Here is a 17,036-nt window from a genome sequence, read left to right as displayed (position 1 = left end):
TATGGCCTACTCCTGCTCCTATTTCTTATGTTCTTATATATTACATTTTAAAGCAAGTGTGGCAATCACAAGCAACACCGTAGCCAGCTGGATGAAGGACATATGGGGCAGGGGGAAACTAAGGAGGAATTGAAGCATTAGTGCGAAATGGGCAGACTGGTCTTTGCTCTGTGGGTTATTACACTTACCTTTACCGAGGCCCGAGCTTGCTCCCGTTATCACCACCACAGCATCCTGAATGTAGGCTCGCTCCTTCATGCTCCGCAGCAGCTTGTATAAAATAATGAGGCCCACGCTACCCAGTAGCAGCGGCAGGAGGTTTGAGGAGCTTATTTCCATGAGAGTCCCTTTGTACAACATTCTCCTGGAGGATGGGGGGAAAAAGCACATAAAAAAAATCAAAGCAAATCACTTCCTCTGCCTGGTAATTAATGGTGCCAGAGTTAAAGGAAATATTCCGAAGAGGTTATTCCGCCAAGCTATTAAAATCAGCAATGTGGCTTTAACAAACTGAGGAAGTCGTGGGATCTTTTACGTCTACCCGAGGGGGCAGGCGGGCCCTCGGGTTAACGTCTCATCTGAAGGATGGCACCAGCGACAGCGCGGCGCTAGACTGTTAGAAAGTAGTTTCTTTGGCCCGTGGAGTGTTAGCTCATCTGCCTCTGATTCTCAACCAGTGAGCTGTACGAGCCCAGAGAGGACAGGCACAGGGCACGATTATATCAGCCTGGCAGCAGCTGTCAATTCTATTTTCAGCACGTGTAACTAACTGGTCCCGTCCGATCTCGGCCTAAATGGCATTCACTCACACCTTTTTTTTTAAACGAGGGGGGAAAAAAAACTGCTACACTCACTTCAATTTGACGGAAATAAAATGAATGTAAGTAGAATCCCACCTTTGTAATCGGTGTCACCCACTGACGTATCTTCAACAGAGCCAAGCCCCTTATAGTTACAGTCGGCAGTCGGTGTCTCAAGGCCAGTTAAACCCTGTCTTTATGACTCGCAGCGTAGACATGTGAGCCGAGGCTGACGTGAACAGGAATGGCTAACTATAACTAAAATACTTCGACAAGAACTTTGAATGACGTTAGGCACACCAGGGCATTTGTGACTCACTTTGACGGTGAGTGTGCGATGACCCTCAACCCAGAACACCTTTAAATAACTATTGTCCAACTGTGGTCAAGCTGCAGTCAGTTCATTCTGTGGGAGGGTGAGCGAGGGGGAGGGGGATAAGGGGGGGGAGTAAGGGGGAGAAGGGAAAGGGGGAGAGAGGGGGATAAGGAAGGGAGAGAGCGAGGGGAAAGGGAGAGAGCGAGGGGAAAGGGAGAGAGCGAGGGGAAAGGGAGGGAGCGAGGGAGCGAGGGGAAAGGGGGGAGCGTGCGGAAAGGGGGGAGCGTGGGGAAAGGGGAAGTGGCGAGGGGAAAGGGGGGAGCATGGGGAAAGGGGGGCCGAGGGGAATGGGGGGAGCGAGGGGGAAGCGAGGGGAAAGGGGGAAGCGAGGGGGAGGGGGAGCGAGGGGAGGAGCGGGGAAAGGGGGGGCAAGGGGAGGAGCGAGGAAAGGGGGGGCGGAGGGGAAAGGGAAGGAGCGAGGGGAAAGGGGGGAGTGAGGGGAATGGGGGAGGGGAATGGGGAGCGGGAAGGGAGCAAGGGGAAGGGGAGCAAGTCAACCAAAGCTCCTGTTCCTGATTCTGCCCGCTGACCCCTGCTGGAGAGAGTGCACGTGGACACGAGGTGAGGTGAGGATCGGATGGGTTTGGCCAGGACAGCCTCCTAACAACATGTTTCCCACACTCATGGTGTAGACTCACAGTTGAAGAACTGGGGAGGGAGGGGATACTCCAGCGTGGGTCAGCACCTTCAGGAGGAGGGACAATTTTGACGCTAGTTAAATGAAACATTCTTCGCCCATCGCCATGTTCTCTCCTCCTGTCAGTCAGGACTGTGCTAACTGGAGCAGATTTTGAATGAACAAGTAGTTCAATTAATCCATGTGGAAATACCCAACACAACCAGAGCTTGGCCTGGGAATGTTCCACAGCTATGGATTTGTTTACTTCTAGCCTCAAGATTTCCTGTTCAGACTGCACCGGGGAGGAAGAGGCCACAGGCAGCCGAGGGGGAGGAAATTAAATAAATAGCCATGGGAAGACCAAGGGATTGCTGAACAAGAAGATCAAAGCTGGAAAAGTGGGAAGCCTGTTTGAAAAAGGTCACGGGAGCAGAGAGAACTAGACAGAGGAGTCAGATATCGTCCGTGAATCCTCGTACATGAGGAAGAACTTGTTTGACGACTGTCCATGTTTAAATACAGGACAGGTTAGCACGCAAGAAGTTTTGCTTTCTTCAGCTCCATTCTGAGATTACATAGAATTTACAGCACCGAAACAGGCCATTCAGCCCAACTGGTCCATGTTTATGCTCCACACAAGCCTCCTCCCACCCTACTTCATCTAACCCTATCAACATACCCTTCTGTCAGCTGTGGCTCAGTGGGTTACACTCTCGCCTCTGAGTCAGAAGGTTCAAGTCCCACTCCAGAGATTTAGGCACAGAAATTTAGGCTGACACTCCAGTGCAGTGCTGAGGGAGCTCTGCAATGTCGGAGGTGCTGTCTTTCGGATGAGATGTTAAACTGAGGCCCCATCTGCTCTCTCAAGTGGACACAAAAGATCCCATGGCACTATTTTGAAGAAGAGCATATCCCTCGGTGTCCTGGGGCCAATATTTATCCCTCAATCAACATCACAGAAACAGATTATGTGGTCATTATTACATTGTTGTTTGTGGGAGCTTGCTGTGTGCAAATTGGCTGCAACGTTTCCCACATTACAACAGTGACTACCCTTCAAAAAGTTCTTCATTGGCTGTAAAGCGCTTTGAGACATGCGATGGTCGTGATAGACGCTATATAAATTCAAGTCTTTCTATTCCTTTCTCCCTCGGCTTTCTTTTAAATGCATCTGTGCTATTCACCTCAACCACTCCCTGTGGTAGCGAGTTCCACATTCTCACCACTCGCTGGTTAAAGAAGTTCCTTCTGGATTCCTTACTGGATTTATTAGTGACTATTTTATATTTACGGGCCCTGCATCACCTCTCAACCTTCTCTTTTCTAGTGAGAACATGTTCAATTTAGGTAATCGCTCCTCATAATCCAATCTCTCGATCCCCTCAGTTGTTCCAGCTCCTTTCTACAGCTCCTTTGCTCCTCAGAGGTACATTCAGAGTCCTCTATGTACTTATCCCAACTACAGGTTGATGACATGTTGCTTCACAGTTTTTCCTCTGCTGAGTGTTGGCTCTTTGCTAGGTTCTGGCTCAGTGAGTGTCAGCTCGCTCAGGCCAACATCCCCAGCATCGAAGCACTGACCACCCTCGATCAGCTCCACTGGGCGGGCCACATCCTCTGCAAGCCTGACACGAGACTCCCAAAACAAGCACTCTAATCCGAGCTTCAACACGGCAAGCAAGCCCCCGGTGGGCAGAGGAAACGCTTCAAGGACACCCTCAAAGCCTCCTTGATAAAGTGCAACATCCCCACCGGCACCTGGGAATCCTTGGCCCAAGACCGCCCTAAGTGGAGCCGCACACCAGGAGTCTCGTCGCCGAGAGCAAGCTGAAGCCAAGCGTCGACAGCGGAAGGAGCATACGTCAGCCCAGGCTCCCCACCCACCCGTTCCTCCAACCACCGTCTGCCCCACCCGTGACAGAGACTGTAGGTCCCGCATCGGACTCTTCAGTCACCTGAGAACTCACTTTTAGTGTGGAAGCAAGTCTTCATCGACTCCAAGGGACTGCTTAAGAGAAGAACAGCTCACCCAGGCTGCCTGTTCATAAAACAAGCTTCATAGGTGCACAAAACCAAACGCTTTGACATCACTCAGAAACAGGCACTTTCAGTCCCTCGGGGACTTTGAGCCAGAACCGCGATAATCAGACAGCAAATCACGGCACGTGTGGTAAGTGGGATTTGCTAAGAACGTAAGAAATAGGAGCAGGATTCGGCCATTTGGCGCCTCGAGCCTGCTCCGCCATTCAATAAGATCATGGCCTTGACTCCACTTCCCCGCCCGCTCCCCATAACCCCTTGACACCCTTATCATTCAAAAATTTGTCCACTCCACCTTAAGTATATTCAATGACCCAGCTGTCACACTGTGCCAAGTCAATCGCCCCCGTCACCAGGCTATTCGGCTATGGGGGCATCACAGCCGAGGCAGAGGTTATGCTCACCCACGCCCACAGGAGCCTGAAGCTGAGGTGGCAGCACTCCTGCCTCCGAGTCAGAACGTGTGGGGTTTGCACCCCGATCCAGACAGTCCCGGCTAGTGAGAATGGAGCACCGGCTCGGAATTCTGGGCTGGCGACCAGTGGGATACTTGGGTCCGGTAGGTGTGGGTGAACCGCCCTCCCCTCATCGTATGGGCAGTGGGAGCCCATTAAACCCTCCCGTCGTATGGGACTGACCACCCCACCAACTGGTATAATGTCAAGACTGCTAATCAGCCTGCAAATCCTTCCACTACTTCGCACTATTCCGCTTGGGAAGAGGCTGAAGATACAACACACACTTTCCAGCCGTAGTCCAGGATAGTAATTGGCAGCAAGATTTTCCCCTCCGTCGGTAGCAGAAATTGAACTATGGACCTGTGTCTTTGTGGTTCAGTTACACCCTGTCTTTCATCATCATAGGCAGTCCCTCAGAATCAGGGAAGACCTGCTTCCACTCTAAAAGAGAGTTCTCAGGTGACTGTACAATCCAATACGGGAATTACAGTCTCTGTCACATGTGGGACAGACAGTGGTTGAAGGAAAGGGTGGGTGAGGAGTCTGGTTTGCCACAGGCTCCTTCCGCTGCCTGCATGCTTTCGGCGACGAGACTCGAGGTGCTCAACTCCCACCTGGATGCTCTTCCTCCACTTAGGGCGGTCTTTGGCCAGGGATTCCCAGATGTCGGTGGGGATGTTGCACTTTATCAAGGAGGCTTTGAGGGTGTCCTTGAAACGTTTCCTCTGCCCACCTGGGGCTCGCTTGCCGTGTAGGAGTTCCGAGTAGAGCGCTTGCTTTGGGAGTCTCATGTTGGGCATGTGAACAATGTGGCCCGACCAACGGAGCTGGTCGAGTGTGGTCAGTGCTTCGATGTTGGGCTGATCGAGAACATTGACATTGGTGCGTCTATCCTCCCAGTGGATTTGCTGGATCTTGCGGAGACAGCGATGGTGGTATTTCTCCAGCAATTTGAGGTGTCTACTGTATATGGTCCACGTCTCTGAGCCATACAGGAGGGCAGGTATCTCTACTGCCCTGTTGACCATAAGCTTGGTGCCAGATTTGAGGTCCTGGTCTTCAAACACTCTCTTCCTCAGGCAACCGAAGGCTGCACTGGCACACTGGAGGCGGTGTTGGACCTCGTCGTCGATGTCTGCCCTTGCTGATAGTAGGCTCTCGTGGTATGGAAAATGGTCCACATTGGCTTTGATGACCGGGGGGGGCAGTGCTGTGTGGTGGGGTCAGGTTGGTGGAGGACCTTTGCCTTAGTACGCCTCGGTGAAGATGTTGGTGATGGCTTGGAGTTCGGCCTCTGAATGCGCGCAGGCGCAAGTATTGTCCGCATATTGTAGTTCGATGACATCCAAGGATGGGACGACCTTGGATCTAGCCTGGAGGCGACGAAGATTGAACAGGTTCCCATTGGTTCTATAGTTTAGTCCCACTCCAGCAGGGAGCTTGTTGAGAGCGAGATGGAACATTGCAGCAAGGAAGATCGAGAAGAGCGTTGATGCGATGACGCAGCCCTGCTTGACCCCGCTCCGGACGTGAATGGGTCTGGGTGGATGCGTTGGTCAGGATCACAGCTTGCATGTCATCGTGGAGCAGGCGGAGGATGGCGACAAACTTTTGATAAAAACCCTGTCTTTATCAACCGGGCCAGCAGGGGGAGTCCCAATCCTTAACTTCCGACGTGCTGGAATATCTCAGGAACATGGCAATATTGAAATCAACAACATCATGTGTTTATATAGCGCCTTTAACCTAGTAAAGCGGCCCACAGGAAGGAGTCACACCTGAAGGCCAGATTGGGTCAGGAGAGCAGGTCTCCTTCCCCCAAGGACATTGGTGATCCAGTTGGGTTTTTAGAGTAAGGCAGCTATCATGAGCTTGTACACAAATGACCAGATGGCAGGATTGGAATGCGTGCCCTCTGGATTGTTGGTCCAGTCCTGTGACAACACAACTACCCTACCTGCAGGGGTTGGTCATTTTAACTCAACTACATGGAGAAAAAAATTTCAACATGCGATAAGACCCCAATGCAGCTGGGATGCAATAGGATGGCACTGTGTCAGATTTGCTACTAAGCAAACGTTTGTCACCATCCCCCCCATTGCTGCCCGATGACTGAATAAGCAGTGCACCGAAACACTCGGGACTCGAATGAAACTGGGCAAGTTGGGACTACAAAGTAATGTCAATCGGCAAACAGCTGGATGGTCAGCGAGGTTCACAATTTGTAACGAGAAGTCTGACAGATATAAACAAGCGGTGCGGTGACCACCGAGTTAGGAGGAGAAAAGTTAAGTGATCTTCCCAAACCCACGACCTCTACCACCTGGCAGGCGCATGGGAACAGCACCCACCTCCAAGTTCCCCTCCACGTCACACACCATCCCGACTTGGAAATATAACCTGGGCAACATTTACACAACCGGCTTAGGGGTTAAGTCCCGAAGGAAACTGCTCTGAATTATAATGGTTTAGGCACTTTCCCGTTGTTTCAACCTGTGGAATTCTCTATCACAGAAGGCTGTGGAGGCCAAGTCACTGAATATATTTAAGAGGGAAATAGATTTCTGGAAACAAAAGACATCAAGGGGTATGGGGAGAAAGCGGGAATATGGTGTTGAGATAGAGGATCAGCCATGATCATACTGAATGGCAGTGCAGACTCAAAGGGCTGAATGGCCTACTACTGCTCTTATTTTCTATGTTTCTATGTGACCTTCCACTGCTAAAGTGATGCAGTGCTGAAGATCGCATGTGGTAGAAAAGCTTCCCCCACCTGCCCCCAAGAACGACATGCTTAATGCGAGCCAGCAATCCCACGCATTCCCTTTCCAACATAGCTCACAAGATAATGCCAAGGTTTGGGACCCTGGCTGGTATTATTCACCCTCTAACCCAGGTGTGGGACCCTGGCTGATATTTACATAAGAACATAAGACATAGGAGCAGGAGTAGGCCATACGGCCCCTTGAGCCTGCTCCGCCATTTAATACGATCATGGACTCAGGTCCACTTCCCTGCCCACTCCCCATCGGTTAAGAAACTGTCTATCTCTGCCTTAAATTTATTCAATGTCCCAGCTTCCAGAGCTCTCTGAGGCAGCGAATTCCAGATTTACAACCCTCTTGAGAGAAGAAATTCCTCCTCATCTCAGTTTTAAATAGGCGGCCCCTTATTCTAAGATTATGCCCCCTAGTTCTAGTCTCCCCCATCAGTGGAAAATCCTCTCTGCATCCACCTTGTCAAGCTCCCTCATAATCTTATACGTTTCGATAAGATCATCTCTCATTCTTCTGAATTCCAATGAGTACAGGCCCAACCTCCTCAACATTTCCTTATAAGTCAACCCCCTCATCTCCGGAATCAACCTAGTGAACCTTCTCTGAACTGCCTCCAAAACAATTACATCCTTTCGTAAATATGAAAACCAAAACTGCACGCAGTATTCCATGTGTGGCCTCACCAATACCCTGTACAACTGTAGCAAGACTTCCCTGCTTTTATACTCCATCCCCTTTGCAATAAAGGCCAAGATTCCATTGGCTTTCCTGATCACTTGCTGTACCTGCACACTAACCTTTTGTGTTTCATGCACAAGTACCCCCAGGTCCTGCTGTACTTTGCAATTTTTCTCCATTTAAATAATAACTTGCTCTTTGATTTTTTTCTGCCAAAGTGCATAACCTCACTCGTTCCAACATTATACTCCATCTGCCAAATTTTTGCCCACTCACTTAGCCTGTCCATGTCCTTTTGCAGATTTTTTATGTCCTCCTCACACATTGCTTTTCCTCTCATCTTTGTATCGTCAGCAAACTTGGCTACATTACACTTGGTTCTTTCTTCCAAGTCATTAATATAGATTGTAAATAGTTGGGGTCCCAGCACTAATCCCTGCGACACCCCACTAATTACTGATTGCCAACCCGAGCATGAACCATTTATCTCGACTCTCGACTTAGTTAGCCAATCCTCTATCCATGCTAATATATTACCCCCAACCCCGTGAACATTTATCTTGTGCAGTAACCTTTTATGTGGCACCTTGTCAAATGACTTCTGGAAGTCCAAATACACCACATCCGCTGGTTCCCCTTTATCCACCCTGTTCGTTACATCCTCAAAGAATTCCAGCAAATTTGTCAAATATGACTTCCCCTTCATAAATCCATGCTGACTCTGCCTGACCGAATGATGCTTTTCCAAATGCACCTGCCCATTCACACTGTCGGGAGCTCATGGACCTAGTGTATAGGAAATCGCAAACACAAACCTGTGTCTTTGTCCCACAGCGCTCTGAGCCATAGCATCTAACATCACAGAAGGTAGTCAACCGGCTCATCGTGCCTGTGCCAGCTCTTGGATAGAGCAATCCAGTTAGTCCCATTCCCCATATGATTAAAACCATTATAATAATTAACCTTAAACTGCCTCAGCCTCAAAGATCTCAAACCTGGAATTACATGTATTAAAATATTGTGATGTTAATTTAAGTTTTTTTCTGCATAATTTCTGCTAATTAAGCACACTTGCAAGGGAGGGTATCTTCAGTGAAACTGTAAATGTGACTGATGCCATTAAATGCTACATTCCTTCTACCAGAAAGGAGACATCGGCCAGCTCTCCTCCTCCCCCTACCTACCGTACCTTCCATACAACCGCAAGAGATGCAACACTTGTCTATTCATCTTCTCCTGCTCCGTTATCCCAGGTTACAAATACTCTGGAGGTCGAGCCTACTGCTTGACTGCACCTGGTCCAGATAAGTTCATGGCTTCAAACACAGCTGAGAAGCTTTTCAACATAATGTCGCCAGAGTTTTGATTCAAATGCGAAATTGCTACTGCACTTCTGAGGAAACGCAATCAGATAGGAGGAAAAGCAATGTGTGAGGAGCACAGAAAAAATCTGCAAAAGCACAAAGACAGGCTAAGAGAGTGGCCAAAAATTTGGCAGATGGCGTATAATGTTGGAAAGTGTGAGGTCATGCACTTTGGCAGAAAAAATCAAAGAGCAAGTTATTATTTAAATGGAGAAAGACTGCAAAGTGCTGCAGTACAGCGGGACCTGGGGATCCTGGTGCATGAAACACAAAAGGTTAGTATGCAGGTACAGCAAGTGATCAGGAAGGCCAATGGAATCTTGGCCTTTATTGCAAAGGGGATGGAGTATAAAAGCAGGAAAGTCTTGCTGCAGCTATACAGAGTATTGGTGAGGCCACACCTGGAATACTGCGTGCAGTTTTGGTTTCCATATTTACGAAAGGATATATTTGCTTTGGAGGCAGTTCAGAGAAGGTCCACTAGATTGATTCCAGAGATGACAGGGTTAACTTATGAGCAAAGGTTGAGGAGGTTGGGCCTGTACTCATTGGAATTCAGAAGAATGAGAGGTAATCTTATCGAAACATATAAGATTATGAGGGGGCTTGACAAGGTGGATGCAGAGAGGATGTTTCCATTGATGAGGGAGACTAGAACTAGAGGGCATGATCTTAGAACAAGGGACTGCCCACTTAAAACAGAGATGAGAAATTTCTTCTCTCAGAGGGTTGCTAATCTGTGGAATTCGCTGCCTCAGAGAGCTGTGGAAGCTGGGACATTGAATAAATTTAAGACAGAAATATACAGTTTCTTAAACGATAAGGGGATATGGGGAACGGGCAGGGAAGTGGACCTGAGTCCATGATCAGATCAGCCATGATCTTTTTGAATGGTAGAGCAGGCTTGAGGGGCCGTATGGCCTACTCCTGTTCCTATTTCTTATGTTCTTATGTAAATAACCTCCCCATGGCTTGGTAAGTAAATATACACCAGTTTAGCACCGAGTCATGCAAACTTGGTCTGTGAGGAATTTGAAGATCTCAGGGACTGTAACAACTGGATTCAGCGACCCTGGGTTAGAGAAAATCATCCGTGGTTCCTGCCAATGTTCCCTCCAAGCTGTGCAGCCCTCTGCCGCTCCCACACAGCCCAGGACCAGCCTCTTAAACGTTAAATTTCGCACATGCGTGAAATTGTGAGTGGTTCCTGCTCGGGATCATTATCCAGCCATCCCCTGCTGGGGGTTCGAGCACACCGATGTCACCCCACCATTGGCAGCCGGGCCTTTAACCAACTGATCTGCATTGACCCCAGTCCAATTTTACAATTCTCATCCTTGTTTTCAAATCGCTCCATGCCCTCGCCCCACCCTATCTCTGTGACCTCCTCCAGTCCAACAATGCTACAAGATATCTGCACTCCTCCAATTCTGGACACTTGTGCAACCCCGATTTAAATCACACCACCATTGATGGCTATGCCTTCAGCTGACGAGGCCCTAAACTTGGAATTCGCTCCCGAAATCGCTTCGCCTCTCTCTCCTCCTTTAAGGCTCCTTAAAACCTACTTCTTTGACCAAGCTTTTGGTAAACTGCCCTAACATCTCCTTATAGAATCATAGAATGGTTACTGCACAGAAAGAGGCCATTTAGCCCATCACGCCCCTGCTAGCTCTCTGCAAGAGCACTTCAGCTAGTCCCACTCCCTCACTCGCTGAAGTGTTCTTGCAGAGCACTTACGTGACTCGGTGTCAGTTTTACCGAACACGATCCTGTGAAACGTTTTACGACATTAAATGCGCTACATAAATACAAGTTGTTGGGATTGGGATCCGAAGCCAAATCCCAATCACCGTGCAGATTCCCGTGGGAAGACTGGATTGGGCCCATGGTGTCAGGGACTTGGGTGGGAGCTAATGTCGAGCAGCAAACCAGCAGGAGGAGGAGGAGGGGGGGAAAGACAGACTTGCATTTCTATAGCGCCTTTCACAACCTCAGCACATCCCAAAGCGCTTTACAGCCAATGAGGTGCTGCTGAAATGTGGTCACTGTTGTAACGCGGCAGCCTATTTGCGCACAGCAAGCTCCCACACACAGCTATGTGATCATGACCAGATCATCTGATTTTTTTTGTTACGTTGATTTGCGAATATTGGCCAGGACACCAGAGATAACTCCCCCTGCTCTTGTTCGAAATAGTGCCACGGGATCTTTTACATTCACCTGAGAGAGCAGACGGAACCTCGGTTTAACGCCTCATCTGAAAGACGGCAACCTCCGACAGTGCGGCACTCCCTCAGCGCTGCACTGCGTGTGTCGGGCCAGATTTCTTTGTGCTCAAGTCCCTGGAGTGGTGGGGGGGAGGGGAGGGGTGGGGGTGGGTCTATGAACCCACAGTGGGAGCGGGGACAATAAATTGCAGCCACAACCCAGGGGGAGGGGGAATGGGCGGCCCCCACTGCCGGAGTGCCGCACTGCCCCAGACCCACACTCACCTGCTCTGCCGGGACTGCATCCTCCGCGGTCCGCCCCGCGCCGCACTTGAGGGACAGCGCCAGCAGCCAATCCGCGGCCGCGCCGCCCGTCCCGCTCAGCCGCCGCAGCCAACTAGCGGCTCCGGTGGGCGGGGCCTCGGACCCGGACTCTCATCACCGGCGGACCAGGGAACCCGCGGTTTCCGGAGTGATCCTGGGAGCAGGCCAGATTGGTTCCGCTTGTTCTGGGATATTGCAATGAATGAATTATTAAGAGTATTTGTTTTTTTTTAAAAAATATGCATCTTGAGGATTGTGGGGTAAGTTGGCTGGGAAAATGGGTTCAGGTGTAAAGAGGTGGAAGCTGGCTGTGAAAGTGAAGGGTGAAGTATTGCTGGTAATTTGCTACCTGCCTGTGTTGCCCAATTGCTCCTTTATCCCACACACTTCCCGACAGAGACAAGAAATGAACCTGTAATATTACACGGATTTTCCGTGGCCTGCCACCGCGAACGCACACAGCCGTAACACATGCGCGAAAACCCAGAACTTGCAATCTGCCCAGGTTCTGATTGACCGATCCACCGCATCGCCGGGAAATGGCCGTTCATTGGCGCAGCGTAATTACTGCCCAGCGGATGCCCGTGAAACTATTACTTCTGGTAAAAGCAGGCGTAAAAAGATTTGCATTAATATAGTGGCTCTCACGTCTCAAAGCGCTTTACAGCCATTGAAGTATTTTTGGCGCGTGGTCACTGTTGTAATGTGGGAAACGCAGCTGCCAATTTGCGCACAGCAAGCTCCCACAGACAGCAATATGAAAATGACCAGATAATCTGTTTTACTGACATTGATTGAGGCATAAATATTGGCCAGGACATCGGCGATAACTTCCCTGCTCTTCTTCGAAATAGTGCCATGGGATCTTTTACGTCCACCCAAGAGAGCAGACGGGCCCTCGGTTTAACGTCTCATCCGAAAGACGGCTCCTCCGCCAGTGCAGTACTCCCTCAGCACTGCACTGGAGTGTCAGCCTTGATTTTTTTTTGTGCTCAAGTTCCTGGAGAGGAACCTGAACCCCACAACCTTCTGACTCAGAGTGTGCTACCCACTGAGCCACAGCTGACCACTAGCGCCGGGTCTCGTTGCCGGGAGCGTGCAGGGGCTGGGCGCAGGCGGCGGAGGGAGCGTGCGGCGGGCCGGTCCCGCCCACCCCTTCCCTCGGCGACTGTCTGTCCCGCCTGTGGCGGGGACTGTGGTTCCCGTGTTGGGCTGTTCAGCCGCCGAGGGACTCATTTTTGGAGTGGAGGCGGGGCTTCCTCGATTCCGAGGGACTGCTTCTGATGATGACATTACGCTCTGTATCGTGCTGTGACTGTAGGTCCCTCTTGGCCAAGACCTCCCAACGTTGAAAGCGTGGTAGGCCCCAGCTCGGGGAGGCCTCAACAAAGCGAAGACATGTTCCGGCCGGGGTTCATAACACGATGAACCTCCGCAGGCAAGCCAGCGAGACCCGGCGGCAAGGCGAGGACCAGGTTACGAGCGAGCTCCGAAGGCTGTCGGGGGCTGATGCGAGCAGCCTCCGCTACCCTGGGCAAAGGGAGAAAAATTGGGCCCCGCTTTAATGGTGCGCACTGACACCCTGTCGCCCCCCCTGTTGGAGAGTCGTAGGAGAGGATTGGAGTTGGGTGCGGTGCTCTATGTAGTCGAATAGCCTGCCGACACTCTCCAGAATAGAGGGCGACGGCAGCGAAGAGTGACTTCATCAAGGTCCAGGTCGATGATTGGAGCATGGGCAGATACAGCAGGAGGGGCTCCTTCACCCCGCCGCTCCTTCACCGGTGGGGCGAAGGAGCGACAAGAGACTGTAGAGGGACGTGATCAGGGCCCAAGAGAGGCAGGAGTTCGGGGCCCAGGGGCAGCACGAACCAGCCCACACTGCGATATGTGTGCACACTAGGTCCGTGCAGCAGAGCAGGTCTCCCATCGTCTTGGTTAACCCTTGCCACTGGACCAAGACCTAGCTCTGTCAAGCCCATGTGGTGGCTGGTGTGCAACGGCCACCACACGTTAAAAAAATCCACACACAGGCATCTTCCACCCTTCAAGATGTAGTTCAGGACATGGAATATTAGGCCCTTCATTGAAACACCTGTGAACTTATCTCTTTTCGGTGTGGAAGCAAGTCTTCCTCGCTTCAAGGGACCGCCTATGATGATGATGATCAGGACAGGGGGACTACACCAGTTGGAACATTTGGGGATTTGAGAAGGTGAGTGGTTTGGTGCAAAGAAGGATGTCAGAATCAGAGGCGAATGACAAGTCCAACAGTAGAGATGTCACGCTGGGCGGTGGGCCAGGGGATAGGGGGTGGGTGTTTAACAGTGAGTTAATGCGGGAACTAGGGGAGAGTTTTTTTTCCCCCAGTGGGGCTGGTGAAGGTAGTGGGGTTGGGGAAAGGCAGAGAGATGGAGGTGGTAAAGGAAATGGGAACATGGTCAGGGACAGCATTGTTGCTGATCAAGACCTTGGATGTGGTGAGACCACGAGAGTTGGCAAGGTCGAGAGGGGAAAGGCCGGGAGAGGTTAGCTGAAGAGTGAGATTAAGCAGGTCAGAGTAGAGGGGGCCAAGGGAATTTAAGTGTAGTTTAAATGACTAAAATAAAGAGGTGGCTTTGGGCGGGGAGAATGGAGATTCCAGCCGAGCAGTCAGCACGGGGTTTGGGTGAGAAAGTACACAATGAGGATTTTAAGTGAGAGGTGGGAGGAATGAGAGAGTAAGATGCACTTAGAGTGCCATCTTGTGGCGAGAACCGGTAACTGTAATTTAATCCTCAAAAACCATGACCCAGAATTTGGTGAAAAAAATAACAGCGTTTGAACGACACTCACCGTGATTAACCTGTAAATCGGCCAAACGTTTCTGGCTGATTTACTTCGCAAAAATGGCATCCTGCCCTTAATCTCAAAAAGGCTAATGGATTGTCATCCTTCATAACTAGAGGGGTAGAATATAAAGGGGAGGAGGTTTCGCTACAGCTATACAAAGCCCTGGTTAGACCACACCTGGAGCACTGTGTACAGTTCTAGGCACCACGCCTTAGACAGGATATATTGGCCTTGGAGGGAGTACAGCGCAGATTCACCAGAATGTTACCAGGGCTCCAAGGGTTTGATTATGAGGTGAGATTGCATAAACTAGGCTTGTATTCCCTGGAATATAGAAGGTGAAGAGGCGATTTGATTGAGGATTTTAGGATTTTGAAAGGAAGTGATAAGGATAGAGAGAGAGGTTTTTTCCGCTGGTGGGGGAATCCAGGATAAGGGGACATAACCTTAAAATCAGAGCTGGGCCATTCAGGAGAGAAGTTGGGAAATATTTCTTCACACAAAAAAGGTGGTAGAAGTGTGGAACTCTCTCCCACAAAAAGCAGTAGACGCCAGCTCAGTTAATAATTTTAGACACAAGATCGATAAATTTTTGCTAGCCAAGGGATATGGAGCCAAGGCGGTTGGATGGAGTTAGATACAGATCAGCCATGATTCCATTGGACGACGAAACAGGCTCGAGGGGCTGACTGGCCAAATCCTGTTCCTGTGTTCCCCGCACAAGCCGATGATCTAATCCTAAGGGTGGCTAACCCATCCCGCTGTAGGTAGCTGTAGGAAAATGCCCGCCCTTCCTCCTTTCTCAGCACAGCTTCCCCGAGATCAGGAGCTCGCCACGAGGGGAAACACCCTCCAGCTGATATCACATCGAATGTCCAGCACCGAAACAGGCCATTCGGCCCAACAGCTCCGGGCCGGTGTCTATGCTCCACACGAGCTTCCTCCCATCCCTCTTCATCTCACCCCATCACCATAATCTTTGATTCCTTTCTTCCCCCCATGCACTTACCTAGCTCTCCTTAAATGAGTCTATATCAGAAAGCTCCAGTCCCATTCAGTATATTGGTGCAAAACCCCTTCACTACAGATTGAAGTTTAAATATTTTTTTTTAAAAAGGGCTAGACTTTCCCCTTCACTTTCAGCAGTTTTCTGGGCGGTACAACTCTTTTTCGGTGAAAAACCTCCCGGCGAAAGTTTCCTCTTTATTTTTTTTTGTATAAAGAGTTCCGCCGACATTTTCTCGCGTGCATCGGCGAGAAAACCGGCAGCGCCCGAGTTTGGGCTCAGCGGTGACCCATAGGTAAAGGTCGGAAAAAACACGGCCACAAAAAGCTGCTGGAGCTGGGCGGTCGCGAAGCAGCCCTGCAAAGAAAGGTAAGTTCGAGGTTGCTTTGTAATTATTTTTAAATTCTTTCACGACGATTAAGTTAAAAAGGGTCTTGAGAATGTTTTCTAACTTTTAATTTTTTGTTTCATTGAAACAATATTTTTTGAGTTTTCCCCTCTCCCTAGGCCCAACCGCAGCCTCGGTCTAAATTTCGAGTACTTACCGTCCATGAATCATCAATCCTACGCAGTCTCTTGAGGGTGAGAATGACTTACTTCCACACTAAAAATGAGTACTCAGCTGACTGATGAACTAAATTTAAACGGTGGAAGATGCCTGTGCGTGAATTCTTTTAACGTGGGGTGGCCGTTGCACACCAGCCACCACACGGGCTTGACGGAGCAAGGTCTTGGTCCAATGGCAAGGGGATCCAGGACACCTGGAGACCAGGCTCTGCCGCATGTGCCAATACACACACAACTTACCGTCCAATCTCTTAAGGACCGCCCATTTTGCCAAGTTTCTCGCTGGGCGGTATTTTTTTGCCTTTATGTAATTTTGCGGCAGCGTTATTTGAAGAATCTTAGCGGTCTTTTTGGGCGGCAATTGGGTGGTGTGGGGCTTTAGGGAAAGGCTAGCCCATAGGATGGAATATAATTCATATTTTGATTTTTTTATCCTGTCTTGGCTAGCCCACGCTGCACTCCATTCCACAGTGGACAATAAAGAAAGACTTGCATTTATATAGCGCCTTTCACAACCACCGGATGTCTCAAAGTGCGTTTACAGCCAATGAAGTACTTTTGGAGTGTAGTCACTGTTATAATGTGGGAAACGCGGCAGCCAACTTGCGCACAGCAAGCTCCCACACACAGCAATGTGATAATGACTGGATAATCTGTTTGTTTTGTTATGTTGATTGAGGGGTAAATATTGGCCCCAGGACACCGGGGATAACTCCCCTGCTCTTCTTCGAAATAGTGCCATGGGATCATTTACGTCGACCTGAGTAGTAGAAGATCTGTTCCCAGGTATGCTGGCACCATGTATAACTGGCTGCCGGGACTGTGCAGCTGCAATCTGGGGTGACTCTCCCTCAGGGAGAAGTCCTGGCCCCTCTCCACGATCAAACTGGGGAGCTGTGTCCTCTCACTCTGGGGAGGAAAAGAAATTGCTGAAATCAAAAGCTCAATTTTTTGACTAAAAACTAAAATACGACCAGAATTTAGCAAA

At 49.9% G+C, this 17,036-nt stretch overlaps 1 protein-coding gene across 4 annotated transcripts in view; it reads right to left on the bottom strand.

The window, feature by feature from the left end:
• The window catches only part of dhrs7b (dehydrogenase/reductase (SDR family) member 7B), a 34,788-nt gene extending 23,087 nt beyond the window's left edge, over positions 1-11,701 (bottom strand). The window contains exons 1-2 of one of the 4 annotated variants that reach the window (XM_070900008.1): positions 11,608-11,701; positions 189-364 (exon numbers count right to left, since the gene is read on the bottom strand). In XM_070900008.1, the coding sequence (XP_070756109.1) occupies positions 189-364; positions 11,608-11,627 (196 nt within the window). In that variant the 5' untranslated portion in view covers positions 11,628-11,701. Of the gene's footprint in view, positions 1-188; positions 666-896; positions 1,116-2,474; positions 2,588-11,607 lie in introns of those variants that run through there. The other 3 variants (XM_070900010.1, XM_070900009.1, XM_070900007.1) reach the window with 3 other exon arrangements.
• Between the last annotated feature and the right edge of the window lie 5,335 nt (positions 11,702-17,036).

Source organism: Pristiophorus japonicus, chromosome 15, assembly GCF_044704955.1.
Source record: "Pristiophorus japonicus isolate sPriJap1 chromosome 15, sPriJap1.hap1, whole genome shotgun sequence".
Taxonomy (NCBI): Eukaryota; Metazoa; Chordata; class Chondrichthyes; family Pristiophoridae; genus Pristiophorus; species Pristiophorus japonicus.
Note: the sequence above shows the minus strand (reverse complement) of the source record. Positions and strands in the feature narration are given on the sequence as shown.